Consider the following 17,803-nt stretch of genomic DNA (forward strand, 5'->3'; position numbering starts at 1 on the left):
TTCTGCCTTGATATTCTGGGTTATAAGGCTGTGTGGAAGGGCTCTCAGTCTTTCCTAGCACAAGCATTTCTCCCTTGAATATCCAGTTTTTAAGACTGGTTGATTTTAGACTTTTCTGCTGTAAATTGTAAAAGTCTGGAGTGAATAATCAATCTTATTTTAATTTTCAACAATTACCTGAGCACACAACACCAGCTGTTTCAAACGATCTACAAAAATGTCTTGAATCAAACATACATTTCTGAAAGGTAACTTCTGTACCCAAACATTTGGGTTCATATGACCATCTGCCATACTTTCCAGTCCCAAAGAGAGATCCTCCTGGGGCTGACAGGGCTCCTCCACAGTCAAGTTCTCTGCACACGACTTGAGCTTCACGCAGGTCCCATCCGCTATCACACACTGTCCCCCAGGCCTCATTGAAGAACATTTCAACTCTCCCAGAGCAACGGTTTGTGCCATTCACCAATCTGGTTCCTGTTGGTTTTGAAAGAACCAAAGGTGATTTCATTGATTTGAAAGCCAATTACATGATTTCTCTTGTATACCTTCCTGTTTATAGGTGTTGGAATTCAACTCCACACTACCCAAGTCTGCAATCCACAATGAGAAACAGTTAGCTTTATTGTGTTGTCAAAGGCTTTCATGGCCCACTTGCTATCCTCATTTCTCTGAATGGCTTTGCCCCATCCCACCCCTTATGGTTACTTATTGTGAACCTTCAAGTTTTTTATGGATCTAATTTTTTGAAGCTAAGCAGGGTCCATCCTGGTTAGTACTTGAATGGGAGACCATCAACAATTGCCAGATATATTTCACAGGAAAAAAAAATACACAAATTGTCCTCTTTGCCTAAGAAATACTGATGACATTCTTGTTAATGTGGGATTTGTGTATCGATAGTGTCTAAATGAAATTTCTGTCTTGCCTGTATTGCATACTGATTGCATCATCCAGAGTGTACTATAGTCTGGAAAGAGTTAATTACTAAGAAGCTGTGTTGACCTTGATGTGTGGCTGGAACCAGGGAGTGTCCAGACACAAGTGTGTGTGCATTGCTGATTGCATCAGTTCTGTTCTGAGTAGAGTCAAGTCCTGTGTTTGTCTACAAGTCTGTTTGTCTTGATTATTACTGCTTACAGTAAAACTTGTATATAGTTTTACCAACGTCTCTGGGTGTCTCTTCGTTCTGTGCTCCACTGATTCCATCCAACTACTGCTGTGTTGCTAATACTCTGACAATTCTTTGGGTGGCCATACGTTGACAGGCGACTGGAAGGCTCAAATACCAACCAGGCGTTTTCTATGTGTCATTTGTTCAGAGGAAATTGCCCATTTCTTTCCTTTGAGACTTAAATAATTTTGCTTCCACAAGGTCACCAAGCAGGTGTTTGAACCCTGGCCCCCTGCCGTCTTAGTCCACCTTCCAACCAGTTCACCAATGATTACCTGAACACATAACAGCAGCAGCTCTTCCATGACTACAGCTTTCCTCATCGAAATCTGTCAGGCCACATTCAGAAAGGTCATTTGCTGTCCATCTACAGAAGAGTATAGACGATATCCTGTGTCCACTTCAAAATCCATCTATTGGGTACCATGTGATCCCTTTACAGTCCATTTCCCTGCAAACAACATGGTCTTCGTACGAACCCCAGTTTTTGTCACAGATGGCTTTCCAATGCTGATTGCGAAGCACCTCGACTGTCCCAGAACAGCGGCTTGAACCGTTGACCAATCTGATCCAGCCTGGAAAGGGGAAAAGCCAAAGTTAATTCTTCCCTTCCCAGTTTCTCTCTGGTTTTTGTTTCCCCTGAAGGCCAAGAATTGTTTAATTTACACAAGGACATTCAGGAGAAATGGTAGTGTCCTTTGCTAAAAACATACAACAGCAGTACATGGATCAAACACAAGTGTTGGCATATTGTAGACTGAGGGGTAAATGTTGTAACAGGGAATCATGCCAGCAATAATATTAAGAAAAGTTATACCTAGAGTTACCAGATCAGGACACTCCACGTATTCTTGTTAAGCATCATGTGTTAAGTATCAACCACTGTTGTACTTCTCATTGAAACACACAGGGAGAACATGTTTGCTTCTATGGCAATTAAAAGAGAACTAGAATATTTCACCAAATCTGGGAAGCCATCAATTCCAAGAAGCATCCCCACTCTTTTTCCTTTGAGCTTCAATTTTAGAAAAATGTTTTTCAAAGAAACCAGACTCTGGATTTCTCAGCTGGCTTTTTTCTATACTCATTTTACATATGCATTCCCCCCTGAAATGTTTACAAACCCTCTCTTTACATATGTGCATTTCCCTCCTGCAATATTTGCAATCCCTATATATACATTCATATATATCTATCTAGACATCTCTCTATATATAGATAATTGTATCTGTATAGAATTTGCAAAGACTTGCAAACATGTGAGGCAAAAATTCATATATAAAATAATGTATACACATCGATGCAGATATACAAGTACATGTAAATCTCTAGATATCTATATGTATACAGGATTTGCAAAGACTTGCAAACACATGGGGGGAAATTGATATATAAAAATTAATGGATAGATAGATAGATAGATAGATAGATAGAGGTACATAGGGATTACAAAGGCTTGCAGGGGGCAAACGCCTATATATCTGTAACAGAGATTAACAAATATTTCAGGGAAAAATGCTTTTATAAGATTAATGGGTGTATATATATATATTAGGCTTGATCGATCCATGAAAAATTTGATTCTAAACTCGTTTCAAAACTAGAGGGGGGCAGCGTTTCGTTTTTGGTGGTATTTACGAATTTTGCCCCCCAAAAAATTTGAAATTAACGAAAATTCGTTATCTTCAAAATTAATTCGTTAATGGCGGACGCGCATGCGCAGTCGCCCAAAAACAGCCCCGGGGGGGGGTCGGGGGCTCTCCTGCTCTCATTTTTTCAGCTATACTGATCAAATTTGGTACAGTGGGAGAACACAATCCACCCTGCTTGTTTGCTAAATTGCAGAGTGTTTGCCCTTTCCTAAGATTTATTGCATAATTTTATAGTTCATATAGAAAAACTTTACCAATTGCAAGAAATCTGTTCCTGCTTTTGAATTGTTATTTCCTGTTCATTCAATAGGGGTTCCATCACTGTGAAAGTTCTTGCTTGTGTATCATTGTTTCAGTGCCCGTAAATCTGTCAAAATTTTAGGGCATTGGGGGACATTGGCCAAGAGACACATTTTGCTGCCTGCCACTATGCGCAATGACTTTCCCCAGGCATCAATATTGGAGGCCATTATACCCCAGTGGTCAAGCCCCTCCCCCTCCCAAGAAATGTAAGAATTCTGCGACGTTGGTTTGATTTATTGTCTGATGGCAAAATGGGTAAAGAACAACAGCCGTGAGACAAGAGAGATGCGGCGCATCGTGGGAAACATGTCGACCACGTAGGCTGACAGGCAGCTAAAACCAAAGAAAAGAAAAGAAAAGAAAGAAAAAGCCACAGGTGGAGAGGCCCATATGTTAAAATGGGCCGGCCACAGTTGGCCGGCAAGCATCCCAGAGAGGGAAAAAATTGTGGCCCGCAACAAAGGAAGGATAGCCTCAATATGTACAGAGGGACGGCTGCGAGAGAAGAGAGATGCGGCGCATCATGGGAAACACGACCACGTAGGCCGACAGGCAGCTAAAACAAAAGAAAAGAAAAGAAAGGAAAAGCCACAGGCGGCAAGGCCCATACGTTGAAATACTGTCCACTAGGCCGGCCACCGTTGGCCGGCACGCTTCCCAGAGAGGGAAAAAGAGTGGCCCACACGTTAAAATACTAGGCCGGCCACCGTTGGCCAGCACGCTTCCCAGAGAGGGAAAAAGAGTGGCCCACACGTTAAAATACTGCCCAGGGGGGCCGGCCACCGTTGGCTGGCACGCTTCCCACAGAGGGAAAAAGAGTGGCCCACACGTTAAAATACTGCTCACTGAGGGCCGGCCACCGTTGGCCGGCACGCTTCCCACAGAGGGAAAAAGAGTGGCCCCCACGTTAAAATACTAGGCCGGCCACCGTTGGCCGGCACGCATCCCACAGAGGGAAAAAGAGTGGCCCACACGTTGAAATACTAGGCCGGCCACCGTTGGCCGGCACGCTTCCCACAGAGGGAAAAAGAGTGGCCCACACGTTGAAATACTGTCCACTAGGCCGGCCACCGTTGGCCGGCACACTTCCCACAGAGGGAAAAAGAGTGGCCACCACGTTAAAATACTAGGCCGGCCACCATTGGCCGGCACGCATCCCAGAGAGGGAAAAAGAGTGGCCCACACGTTAAAATACTGCTCACTGAGGGCCGGCCACCGTTGGCCGGCACGCTTCCCACAGAGGGAAAAAGAGTGGCCCACACGTTAAAATACTGCCCAGGGGGGCCGGCCACCGTTGGCCGGCACGCTTCCCACAGAGGGAAAAAAGAGTGGCCCACACGTTAAAATACTAGGCCGGCCACCGTTGGCCGGCACGCATCCCAGAGAGGGAAAAAGAGTGGCCCACACGTTGAAATACTGTCCACTAGGCCGGCCACCGTTGGCCGGCACGCTTCCCACAGAGGGAAAAATAGTGGCCCCCACGTTAAAATACTAGGCCGGCCACCGTTGGCCGGCACGCATCCCAGAGAGGGAAAAAGAGTGGCCCACACGTTGAAATACTGTCCACTAGGCCGGCCACCGTTGGCCGGCACGCTTCCCACCGAGGGAAAAAGAGTGGCCCCCACGTTAAAATACTAGGCCGGCCACCGTTGGCCGGCACGCATCCCAGAGAGGGAAAAAGAGTGGCCCACACGTTAAAATACTGCTCACTGAGGGCCGGCCACCGTTGGCCGGCACGCTTCCCACAGAGGGAAAAAGAGTGGCCCCCACGTTAAAATACTAGGCCGGCCACCGTTGGCCGGCATGCATCCCACAGAGGGAAAAAGAGTGGCCCACACGTTGAAATACTAGGCCGGCCACTGTTGGCCGGCACGCTTCCCACAGAGGGAAAAAGAGTGGCCCACACGTTGAAATACTGTCCACTAGGCCGGCCACCGTTGGCCGGCACGCATCCCAGAGAGGGAAAAAGAGTGGCCCACACGTTGAAATACTGTCCACTAGGCCGGCCACCGTTGGCCGGCACGCTTCCCACCGAGGGAAAAAGAGTGGCCCCCACGTTAAAATACTAGGCCGGCCACCGTTGGCCGGCACGCATCCCAGAGAGGGAAAAAGAGTGGCCCACACGTTGAAATACTGCTCACTGAGGGCCGGCCACCGTTGGCCGGCACGCTTCCCACAGAGGGAAAAAGAGTGGCCCCCACGTTAAAATACTAGGCCGGCCACCGTTGGCCGGCACGCATCCCACAGAGGGAAAAAGAGTGGCCCACACGTTGAAATACTAGGCCGGCCACCGTTGGCCGGCACGCTTCCCACAGAGGGAAAAAGAGTGGCCCACACGTTAAAATACTGCCCAGGGGGGCCGGCCACCGTTGGCCGGCACGCTTCCCACAGAGGGAAAAAAGAGTGGCCCACACGTTAAAATACTAGGCCGGCCACCGTTGGCCGGCACGCATCCCAGAGAGGGAAAAAGAGTGGCCCACACGTTGAAATACTGTCCACTAGGCCGGCCACCGTTGGCCGGCACGCTTCCCACAGAGGGAAAAATAGTGGCCCCCACGTTAAAATACTAGGCCGGCCACCGTTGGCCGGCACGCATCCCAGAGAGGGAAAAAGAGTGGCCCACACGTTGAAATACTGTCCACTAGGCCGGCCACCGTTGGCCGGCACGCTTCCCACCGAGGGAAAAAGAGTGGCCCCCACGTTAAAATACTAGGCCGGCCACCGTTGGCCGGCACGCATCCCAGAGAGGGAAAAAGAGTGGCCCACACGTTAAAATACTGCTCACTGAGGGCCGGCCACCGTTGGCCGGCACGCTTCCCACAGAGGGAAAAAGAGTGGCCCACACGTTGAAATACTGCTCACTGAGGGCCGGCCACCGTTGGCCGGCACGCATCCCAGAGACAGAGAGAGAAGTAAAAAACCAGGAAATGTGGGGCCAAGCCCCTCAGACCCGGGGGGCCGGCCACCATTGGCCGGCCCCACGCCCACACCACAGAAACCACATGGGGAAGGGCGTTTATTCTTCACGTCTGCTAGTGAACTGTGGGCCCAAGCCCCACTGCCCAGGGGGGCCGGCCACCGTTGGCCGGCCCCACGCCCACACCACAGAAACCACATGGGGAAGGGCGTGTATTCTTCACGTCTGCTAGTGAACTGTGGGCCCAAGCCCCACTGCCCAGGGGGGCCGGCCACCGTTGGCCGGCCCCACGCCCACACCACAGAACCCACATGGGGAAGGGCGTGTATTCTTCACGTCTGCTAGTGAAATGTGGGCCCAAGCCCCACTGACTAATGTGTCAACCGGACCATAGCAACAAAGTCTTTAGCCGCCACAAAGGCACACTCCCTGACAGCAAAACGTCAGCGGCCCTGGCCACACCCTTACCGGGTGGACACAAGCTAGCTGGCAGTCCACAGGGTAGTCGTGGCCAACATCACATCAATAATGATTGTAATAATAACCACAGTAAGATCTTAATTGTTATTACCCGCCCCATCTTCCCGGAGGGACTCTGAGCGGCTTCCATGGGGCGTGCCCGTCAACAATACAATGTGAACAATTAAACCCCAAAATTTTATATTTATTAAAGGAAATGTTGCATCAATAACACATAAAATAAAAAAGCTGTCACAGACAGCATACAGCATTACCTGCTTAAAAAACAGAGGTGTAAAAACACGGCTCTGTGGCCGAGGGCTGAATACTTCCACATAGATGAGGTAGTTTGAGAGTTAAAAATCAATAAAGTGCGAAATACTCTTGGCCTGGAAACCAATTCTTCATCTGGCAGCGATCCACCCCATAGTCCTCGAAGGCTTTTGGGAAGAGGAAGGTTTTACGGCTCTGATGTAAGGTTAATGTTTCTATGGCGTTGAACTAGAGGGAAGACTTGTGTGTGTGTCTGGTGTTATTAAAGGTCTCTAACAGCTGATCTGGAAAGAGGGAAATGACTTCTGTTGGTATACATTTTCAGTAAAGTTGTGGATGTAAAATAATGAAAGATATTGTCTTTATGGAATAGAAATGAATCCAAAGAACTAAAACATAGCACAACTGTGGAGACAAAAGAAACCATGAAGACATAACTCATTGCTTCCAACAGCAATACAGAGTTTCCGAGAGGTTTTTTTTTCTCTACTTATGGGTCTGCGGAAGATTAGCATCACATACCTTCTGTGTCTTATCCTCTCTGACACACGCATAGAGATAAAACTTGTGTCAGGCAATGGCTGGGATCCATTAAAAAAAGGTTTATCCCTGCCATTGTGGGATTTCACTTATCCCATATTTTAAAAGCATTGTAAAGGGGTGGGAGATAAATAAAATGTTTTCGTTATCCTAAAACAAAAGAGGCTTCGGCCAGGGTGTCCCACCTTTAACGATGGCTGTGTTAAAAAATTTGGCTTGTAAACCGCCTTTTGTATCATCCGTCAAAAAACAGTCCTCATTTTCGAATACCAAACGCAAAAAATTGTCCTGGACTGCTTCAGCAAAAGTGTTGGAAAAGTGCACCTGATACTTTAGCACAGCAGACATTTTTGCAATTACCGTAATATTTTATGATGTCAAGACATAAAATTATTTTATTACTTTCATTGAAAAGAAATTGATTCTAAATGATGTTTTTTCATTTTGTACTCATGTTGCTTGGGCCGCTGCCCCAAATAATCTGCACCGAGTCCACGCAGGGAGATGTTGGCGGGAAATATTAAATTTTGTATTCATTTAACATTGATCGTTTTATATACTCTCTGAGAGTCCTCCTCGTTTCAAAGGTATTTCTTGATATTCCAGGACCGGGAGTTTGGCCTCGAGGAAGAGTATTCTCAGATAGGTCACTCGGCAAGCTGCTGAAAGGGGTCACACCATCGTCGGCCATGTTGAATACTCTCTTCAAAGCCTTAAACTGCTAGGAGGATAATAAATGGAATGTGCTGGGTTTTTTGGGAATTCCAAGTCACATAGTCTGTCCCACGGAAAGTGTTAGTTGACATGCTGGGAACAGAAAACGGATCAACCGCCGTTTTCATGCTTGGGAACGGCTTGCAGCAGGGCCGCAGAAGTTCAGCCTCTGGAATCATCTAGCCGTTTGTCTGGAACATTAAATGCGACATGCTTGGCTAGAGGACCTGTAGGCAGGATTTGAAATATATGGAAAGCACGTTTACAACCTATGGTATGAGATAACAGTCTGCTGGCTGAAAGACAGTAGGGGCAGAGGAGCCTTCTCTCAAAGGTGAAAGAAGAAATGACCAAAGCTGGGTTGTAAGAGAAGGAAGCCAAAGGGAACCAGAGAGATGTATAACTGTTAACAACATGGATTGGATGTGGAGGGTTTGACAGATGTTTAATTTATTCTTGCGACATCTCACTGTAGGTGTGGACTGTGGGCTGCAAGTTAGTAGAGGTTTTGCAGAGCTATGTCCACACTAGACAAAAAAAGAAAAGAGACTTCATGCAAACATTGGAGGACCGCATACTGGCATTGTCATCGCAATACCGTAGTCCAGAAACCTGCGGATGTGAGAGCTTGACCGTAAGGAAGGCAGAGCGTGGGAAAAATGGCACTTTTGAAAAGAATTGCTTTTTGCAAAAACAAGACAGTGCCTGGGAGTGTAAGAAGATCCAACTGGTCCATCCTCCATGTTTTATTGCCCGTCCGATTCAAGGAGGTAGTAAAATTACAGGCATAGCATCAGGATGGCATGGACTTGAAGGAAATGACGCCGTTGATGTCCAACAGGAAATTCTTTTCTGAATCCGTCCGAGAGTTCTCCATTGATCGTAGAAGAATACAAGTCTTATTTCTGAGTGTAAGACTTTCTGTGGTGTGATTCCACCCTCTTCTATCGTCCTACCAACAAACAGAACCTGCGTCCAGAGGTCACTAGCAGCCGCAAAGGCACACGCCCTGACAGGCAAAGGGCACCGTCCTCGGGCGCGGACAGAGGGCGAGGGGACCCTAAGGTGTCCGTCCCTCGGCAACAGCGTCGACAACCGCCTCTCAAGGTGATGGGACAGTGGAAGAAGAAAATTTTGAAAAGTCGTGGACAAGGCCGAGGTGTCCCGCTTTCTGCAGTGCGGTGATTCCACCCTCTTCTATCGTCGCTGCCAACAAGGCAGCAAAAAGCACTTCCGTAGCCAGAGAACCTGCGCCCAGAGGTCACTAGCAGCCGCAAAGGCACACGCCCTGACGGGCAAACGCCACCGTCCGCGTGCGCGGCAAGAGTGCGGGGGGACCAAAAGGCGGCCGTCCCGCGGCCACAGCGTCAAGTACACTGCCTTTAAAGGCGATGGGAAAGTGGAAGAAGAAAATTTCTAAAAGAGGTGGACAAGGCCGAGGTGTCCTGCTTTCTGCGGTGCGGTGATTCCACCCTCTTCTATCGTCCCTGCCAACAAGCCAGCAAATTGAAGTTCCCACGCCACAGAACCTGCGCCCAGAGGTCACTAGCAGCCGCAAAGGCACACGCCCTGACGGGCAAACGCCACCGTCCGCGTGCGCGGCCAGAGGGCAAGAACAATCAAAGGCGGCCGTTCCGCAGCAACAGCGTGAATCACAGCCTTTCAGGGTGATGGGACACAAGGTTTACATTTGGAGTAATTTGTGCAAAATCGAAGGTGTTCCACTCTCTTTGATGATTCGACCCTCTGAGTTATACCAACAAGCCAGCAAGAAGCGGTTCGCACTCTACGGAACCTGTGCCCAGAGGTCACTAGCAGCCGCAAAGGCACTCGCCCTGACGGGCAAACGCCACCGTCCGTGTGCGTGGGCAGAGGGAAAGGGCAACCAAAGGCGGGCGTCCCGCGGCCACTGCGTCGACCACACCCGCTGAAGCCGATGGGAAAGTGAAAGATGAAACTTTAGAGAAGTGCTGGCCAAAGTCGAGGTGTTGTATTAATCCCTGTGGCAAAACACATCTTCAAAGGTTCAGATGGACAGATATCTCTGAAAAGTGTGAGTCTGGTGTATTCCTTCACCTATAATGATTATCCGAAGTATCCTCATCAAATATAACTGTGCTCTTTCTGTACAGGAACTCCGAGGATCTGGAGAAGACCAAACAGTCCTGGATCATGAGGGAAATAATTTTTGACCAAAAAAAAGAAACATAGTGAATTGAATGAAATCCGTACTGAACCCTAAGAAGAAGCATATCCTACCTTGGATTTTATGGACTAATTCCCACAGAAAATCCTTCTACCTCTAGAGCGTCAGTATTACAGGAGAGAAAAAGTATTGTAACTTCAGACTACAGAGATGGGCCAAAAGTAACTTTATTAAGTTCAACAGGGACAAATGAAAGCAACTTCACTTCGGTAAAGATAATGGAAATCTAAGCGACATTTTTTGGGACGCCTAGCTTGACAGCAGTGTGTGAGAAAACCGTCTGGGAGTCCTCGTGGACAACAACATAACAATGAGCCTACTAGGGTTTGCGGCAGAGCAAATATCCAATGGGCTTTAGGCATGCAACAACAGGGGAATAGCGTCTAGATCCAAGGCAGTCCTGTTCCCCTCTACTCTGCTGTGGTCAGACCACACCTGGAATACTGTGTCCTACTTTGGGCACCGCAGATAAATGGAGTTGCGGGCAAGCTTGAAAGTGTCTAGAGGAGTGTGACTAAAATGAATAAGGGTCTGCAGAACAAGCAGTATGAGGAGGGGCTTTATTAGCTGGCCATCATTGTTTAGCATGCAGAAGAGAAGGCTGAGAGGAGACATGTTAGCAATGTACAAATATGTGAGGGGAAGTCATAGGGAGGAGGGAGCAAGTTTATTTTCTGCTGCCCTGAAGACAACGGGACGGAGCTGTGGGTTCCAACAACTGGAATGGAGATTCCACCAGAACATCAGGAAGAACTTCCTGACTGTGATGGCTGTTCGGGAGTGGAACTGTCTCCCCCGGACTGTGTTGGGGGCTCCTTCTTTTGAAGCTTTAAAGCATAGGCTCGATGGCCATCTGTCGGGGATGCTTTGAATGAAACTTCCTGCGTTGTTGTTGGGGGAGAACTCGATGGCCCATGAGTTCTATTCCAACTCTACTTTTCTATGATTCCATGATTCAATGATTCGGGAAACGGCCCCTTGTGATTGATGAACCCAAAAACAACAGTGGGCAACGGTGAGTGATGATAAAGACGAGAAAGGAAGGAAAAAGAGAGAGGAAAGCATTGTAGGTTAGAGGAGAGAATTTTTGGACAGAGTCCAAAGGGGCAACCCCACCCCCCCCCGGCCACCCACAAAATTAGCCAAAGTTACTCTGAAGCATAGCTGATTAAAGGAGAACTATTGCTCTATGAGCCGTCGGTGTCAAAATCCAAATCTGGGAAATTCAACACGGGAAGGTTGGCCTTCAGGAAAACCAGTTTCTCAACTGTTTGCGGGTCCAGCAAGCTGCGGTGGGGCGTGACTACATCTCCCGCTAGGCTGAAGACCCTTTTGCTCTGCACGCTCGTGGGAGGACAGCTGAGGAACTGGCGGGCTACGTGTGACAGATCCGGCCACATGTGTTCGCGTGAAGCCCAATAGGCCAATGGATCACAAGATATTATCTCAGGAGGCTCCTCAAAGTACCTGTTGACCGAGCATTCGGCCGAGTCTACCTTTTGAGCAGAAGCCAGCAAAGAGGATTCTTCAGAGCAGGCTAGTATGGCCACCGTCTCTGCAAAAAAAACGTTTCCTGGTCGCTGCTGGAGATCCGTATCCCTACGGCAAACCCCTACCGGCTCCCCGGGACTTTCAGTCTCGCCACTAGCGCTAGTGCTGGGGTGACAGGCATTTCCGGAAGAGGGGCCGCTGTGCCCGTTTCCGCCACCCTGGCAGCAAAGACCTCCCTTACAAGGTTAACTAGTTGGGCCTTCCACACGGTAAAGTCTTTTGGGCAGACGTTGTACTTTAGCCGGGGATCACACAAGGCCGCCAGCATATGGACCTTGCTGGAAAGAAGTGGCTCAAGGCGTTTCCGTACAGCAAAGGACAACCTCCTCACCACCTCCTGGGCCGGCGGTGTCAGCGGTCCAGCCAGGGAGTCCAGTGTTCGACCGGCCCCAAGCCTTTCTAGGTGCCTCCTTAGCCTCAAGACCATGGGCACGGCCTGGCTAAGAAGGGCTTTTGATTCCGAAAGGGTGTCAGTGGCATGTTTGAATGGCTTTAGTATGTCTACTAGCTGGGAGATGGTGTCCCACTCTTGCTTATTTGGAACAAGTTTGCTAACTGGCGCAACCAATGTGAGGGAGATGCCGTGTACCGCCTTCTGCTGCTCGACCATGCGTTCAAGCATTTTAAAGGTTGAATTCCTCCCATGGCGCTACGCAACATCTGGGAAACGCGTTCCTTACAGCCCTCGTACAAGCCGGGAATTACTTTTCTGGAAAAGGTGTGACGGGGGGGGATTTTGTATCGGGGGCACAGCCGTTTCATAAGGCGTACGAAGCCTTCTTGTTCAACCAGGCGGAAGGGATGGTGATCAAGGGCAATCATCTCTCCCACAGTTTGGGTTATCTGCTGGGGTGTGAGTAATGTTTCCCCCGTTTTCTTTCTGGGTAATGGAATGGCCCAATCCTCCAAGGTGGACTGTGTCTGCCTTCCACCATCTTCACCAGGAGAACTTTGTGTGCTAATGCTGCCACTGGAAGGGCTTGCAGTTCCCCCTCCTACCGATATGGAGGGATGGTGTCGCTTCAAGTGAGAACTCAACCCCGAGGTCGCAAGATGTCTCAGGTCTCTGCCTCTGCTGATATTTGCCCCACAGTGCCTACAAACAGCCAAGGTAGCACTCTGAGAGTGGACATGGACATGGTCCCAAATATAAGACCTAGGCCTCCCCACAGCCACTGTGGCGACGCCCACTGAGATAGGAGTCATGGGCACCCTTTCGTCAGCTTGAGAAAGTTTTTGTTTGGATGGTACAACCTCCTCTACCTCCTCCTCACTGTCAGTAGCGGGTGGAGGGGTGGGGTTATCTATATCCTCACTATCCACCACCTGTAGTTCCAGGACAGCTAAACCTGTATGTTCCATTGATCGTCCTGTGGTCTCGGCTCTATAAGACAACTGGCTCGATGTGGAGGGCTGTGTACTTTCTGCATGCGAACAGCCGGCTTCTTCATCAAGTCCACCCACTCCCATAGTTCGGCGTTCCAGACGGATGGGACCCACCCTAACTTTTTTGGCCCCCCACAGTGTCCTGGCTGTGCCTTTACCACTATCAGGACTTGCTCCCCCAGACCCGCGTACAGCTGAACGTTTCATGACAGCAGGAGTGTTTTCAGGAGACAGATGGGGGGATGGAAAGGTGTTGTGTAAGTGGTGGAAAATATTTCTTGTTTCTTGATTGGCAACGTGTTATGTTTAGGGTATATTAACTTCCGCAAAACCGTCTATTTATTTTTTAGTTATTTTTATTTTTTTACAAGGGGATACCTGTACTTTCCAGTTCTACAAAGGAGTATGGGAGGTGCTATCCTTTGGCCAAAGTTGGCTTTTGGTTCACAGAAAGCGACCCTGGCACGGACAAACTGCCTTTTTGGAGCAGGGAAAGGGCAAAAGTGGGTCCCTTGTTTCCCAAAAAGGAGTTTTAGTTCTCCCAAGGACAATGGGAGGTGCAATTCTTTTTGCCAAAGTTGGCTTTTGATTCACAGAAAGCGACCCTGGCACGGACAAACTGCCCTGTTTGAGCAGTGAAAGGGCAAAAGTGGGTCCCTTGTTTCCCAAAAAGGAGTTTTAGTTCTCCAAAGGACAATGGGAGGTGCAATTCTTTTTGCCAAAGTTGGCTTTTGATTCACAGAAAGCGACCCTGGCACGGACAAACTGCCCTGTTTGAGCAGTGAAAGGGCAAAAGTGGGTCCCTTGTTTCCCAAAAAGGAGTTTTAGTTCTCCAAAGGACAATGGGAGGTGCAATTCTTTTTGCCAAAGTTGGCTTTTGATTCACAGAAAGCGACCCTGGCACGGACAAACTGCCCTGTGAGCAGTGAAAGGGCAAAAGTGGGTCCCTTGTTTCCCAAAAAGGAGTTTTAGTTCTCCAAAGGACAATGGGAGGTGCAATTCTTTTTGCCAAAGTTGGCTTTTGATTCACAGAAAGCGACCCTGGCACGGACAAACTGCCCTGCATGAGGCAAGGGCCAAATCACCAGGCTCCCTTGTTTCCAAAAACCCTTTAGCGTTTAAAAAAGAAAGAAGAATGCCCACCCCGCCCGCAACAGAAAAAATGGCGCAGCAGAAAAATTGCTGGCCGTCTGGAAAAATTGAAAATGCCAATCTCGTGTGGAAAAAAACACCCACAGGCCCTTTGCAAAAAATTATAAAAGCAACACCCAACAGTTTCCCCACACCTCCCAAACTCACCCACCCAAACTTTTCTCCCGGTCTTCTGTAGCCTAGCTCAGCTCTAGCTCAAAAACAGCCAAGGAGGCTGTGACGCAGCAATCTTTCCTGCCTGCCTGCCTGCCTGCCCAGAAACTCCCTTCCACCCTCTTGAGATTCACGGTGCGAATGAGCCACGAGGCTGAGTGCTCGCTCTTTTCATTCAGGACGTCCTACCAGCCCCTCCCCCTGGTTTAACGTGCTCTCTGATTGGCCACAAGGTGCAAACAACACGCTAGGTTGCCCCAGTGCACTTAAACAAGTTTGGGTGATTTGCAAAAGCATTTTTTAAAAACGAAAAAAAACGACGCCATAACGGAAAACGGCCAATCGCGGTTCGAAACCGCGATATCCAGACGTGTGGATCCAACCGCGATAACCAATGCCGTATATTGCTTCAAAACAAACGAAAATAACGAATTAATAACGGGTAACGGGGAAAACGAATTATTTGAGCAAGCCTTATATATATATATATATATATATATATATATATATATATATTCTTCTTCCTGACTTACAAGGGCTTCTTTCCCTTTTCAAAACATTCCCTTGGTTAAGAGCGAGGGAGGCTTTGGAAAAGTAAACACTGATAAGGGAGGGTAAGATGAGACATTAATGTACCATATATTGCAAGCAATGGCTTCCCGGCTCTGCTGCCGGCTTGACCTTGACCCAATTATAAGCCGGGGGAGGCTTTTCCAGCTCATAAAAAGGGCTGAAAAACTCGGCTTATCTTCGAGTATATACTGTACTTCTTTCTTACAGTTAATTTCCAAGGTGCTGCAAAACTCCTTGGTACTCTGCCTCTGCCGTTGCCTCTTTTCATGGCATCTTCTCCCGCATCCTTTCCTAGAAACCTACCTGTGCACTCCACACTGGCATCTTGGCTGTGGCTGCAGTGGTGCTCTCCCCATGGGCTTCGGTTACACTCGCTCAGGGATGCCTCTTTCCCTGTACAGTTCACTCCCTCTATCCAGATGGGACCAAATCCTTGGCCATGATGCGCTCCTCTGAATGCTTTGAGGGCATTGCCACAGCCCAATTCTCTGCATACAACCTGAGCATCATATATGTCCCAACTGGCATCACACACGGTTCCCCACTCTTGGTTGTGCAGCAGCTCTACCCGCCCAGAGCAGCGATTTGGGCCATTCACCAGGCGGGCATCTGATGGGAGAAAATAAAATAATGTTGAAATGCACCCATATAATTAAATGCAGCAGTTCAAGAAATAACAAACACCAGTCAAATGCTAAAATGTCTGATTCTTTATTATTGTCTCTCCCAAAAAGGTTTAGCACATTTATAGGGATAACATGAGCCCCACAGAAGAAGTAGGGACATACTTCTGGTCTGAGAATCCTATTTCTGCTTTTGAATACTGTACACACTGAATTATGTATCTGTGCATGGCTGCTTCCTCACCAGTGCTCTCTTGGTGCTGGCCAAAAAAGGAACATATGCATTTCCACCTGGAAATTAGGGAAAAAAACATTTATTCTCACTTCCTCATGAGGAGAAAATCAGGAAGAGGTACTTCTGGTCCATAGATATCTACTGAGACATGTTGTCAGGTTTCAACTCCAGACTATTTTTTCAAAGATAAATGAATATTTTTGCTTGAGAGAGTGTGACTTGTCCAGGGAGGTTACATTGAAAAAAATCCTAAAAATCAATACGTGCTGGGTCTTTCTGAAATTTTGTAGGAATAATTGCCTGATCATATCATCTCATCGTGCAGAAATGCAGGGAGATAAAAAAAATTAAAGTTTCCTAAAAGCCTGGGGATGATCAAATCTTTCTGAAGTTTGGCAGGATTTATGCCTTGTTCATGCTGACTAATCTTGTAAAAATTCAAGGGCATATCTCTTTTATTTCTTAAAAACAAATTTATTTGTAAAAATTTTAAAAATTCCAAAAAATCAGTGGATGACCAAAATTTTCTGAAATTTGGCAGGCTTACGGTCATAAATGTGGCCTACAAGTGTGGCAAGATTCATCCAGATAGCTATAAAAATGATGAAGAAACAAATCTTAAAATTTTTCACATTGGCGCTAATTGAACGAATCGTCCCAAAACAAAACAAGGGGTACTTGAATTTCAAAACAAAATCCAAACCAGATTTCTGCTATTACGCACAGCTCTAATTTATCTAGATCCCTACCTTATAAAGCTTGGTTTTCAGGTCATTCCTCACAAAGATTGTATCCATGCTATCTTTTGCCTGACATTCCAAATGTACAAGGTCCACCTGATTCATTTCTCTTCCCTTCTTTTCACTCTTTCAGGTCATGCCAAGTTCCTATACCTTATCCTACAAACACACACACACACACACACACACATATTTCTTCACATTCTTACAATCCAATCTCACCCTTCCTGTATCTTTGTGGACACTTCACCCCTGTCCCCAGAGCCAGTCCAACAATGAGGTGAATTAAGCAGTCGCTTGGGGCGCAAAACATATGGGGGCGCAGTCGAGACTGCTTTTTCTGTTGATTTGTTGTAAAACATTATGTTTTGGTGCTTAATTTGTAAAATCTTAATGTAATTTGATGTTTAATAGGCTTTTCCTTAATCCCTCCTTATTATCCAACATTTTCACTTATCCAACGCTTTTATTTTTCAGTGATTGGTTTGGGGGTGCGCCAAAATTCTGTTCGCCTACAGTTGAAAAATACCTAGGGCTGGCTCTGCCTGTCCCCCATCTGTTTCACTATTTCTAAAAGGTTTCTGAGGCCAAATGGAGCCCAGAAAAGTCATGTGGATGGAAGTCAGTTTGGAACTTTCCTGTACAGTACCTGAAAAAGGTCCTCAATACAAGGAAATAAAAATTGAAAAGTTTAAAATCCATATTACCCTTCACTCATGGACCCATCTGATAGGAGCCAGGAGGCTCCATGGGTGACTTGAGCTAAACTGGTGCATGCTGCCAATTTTAGCCCTGTGTGAAGAGATTCCTAGTTGCTACAACAGTAAGTGTGTGTGACTTTTCCTGGTCACAGGGACTCCTAACTCATTACCAGAGCAAATCACACCAGCAGATCCTCCAGAGTTGCAGGGTTCCCATTCCCTGAAGTCACAGTCTGTAAAAGAATTCCCTGCCATGGTACAATAATTTAGATTTATCTTGATGGGATTATATTTCCTTCCAAAGTGGGATCCTCTTGTAGCTAATAAGGCATTTCCACAGTTTAGTGTCCTACAAACAATTTCAGCATTCTCCAGATCCCAGTCACCATCGCAAACGGTTTTCCACTGTTGATTCTGGAACACTTCCACTCTCCCAGAACAGGGACTCGAA

At 47.4% G+C, this 17,803-nt stretch overlaps 1 protein-coding gene across 1 annotated transcript in view; it reads right to left on the reverse strand.

Moving 5' to 3' along the window:
- The window catches only part of LOC100554000 (deleted in malignant brain tumors 1 protein), a 53,113-nt gene that overhangs the window by 17,599 nt on the left and 17,711 nt on the right, over positions 1–17,803 (reverse strand). Inside the window, exons 10-11 of the mRNA XM_062974300.1 lie at positions 15,357–15,674; positions 178–528 (exon numbers count right to left, since the gene is read on the reverse strand). Coding sequence (XP_062830370.1) covers positions 178–528; positions 15,357–15,674 — 669 coding nt within the window. The remainder of the gene's footprint in view (positions 1–177; positions 529–15,356; positions 15,675–17,803) is intronic.

This window comes from Anolis carolinensis, chromosome 2 (genome assembly GCF_035594765.1).
Source record: "Anolis carolinensis isolate JA03-04 chromosome 2, rAnoCar3.1.pri, whole genome shotgun sequence".
Lineage (NCBI taxonomy): Eukaryota > Metazoa > Chordata > Lepidosauria > Squamata > Dactyloidae > Anolis > Anolis carolinensis.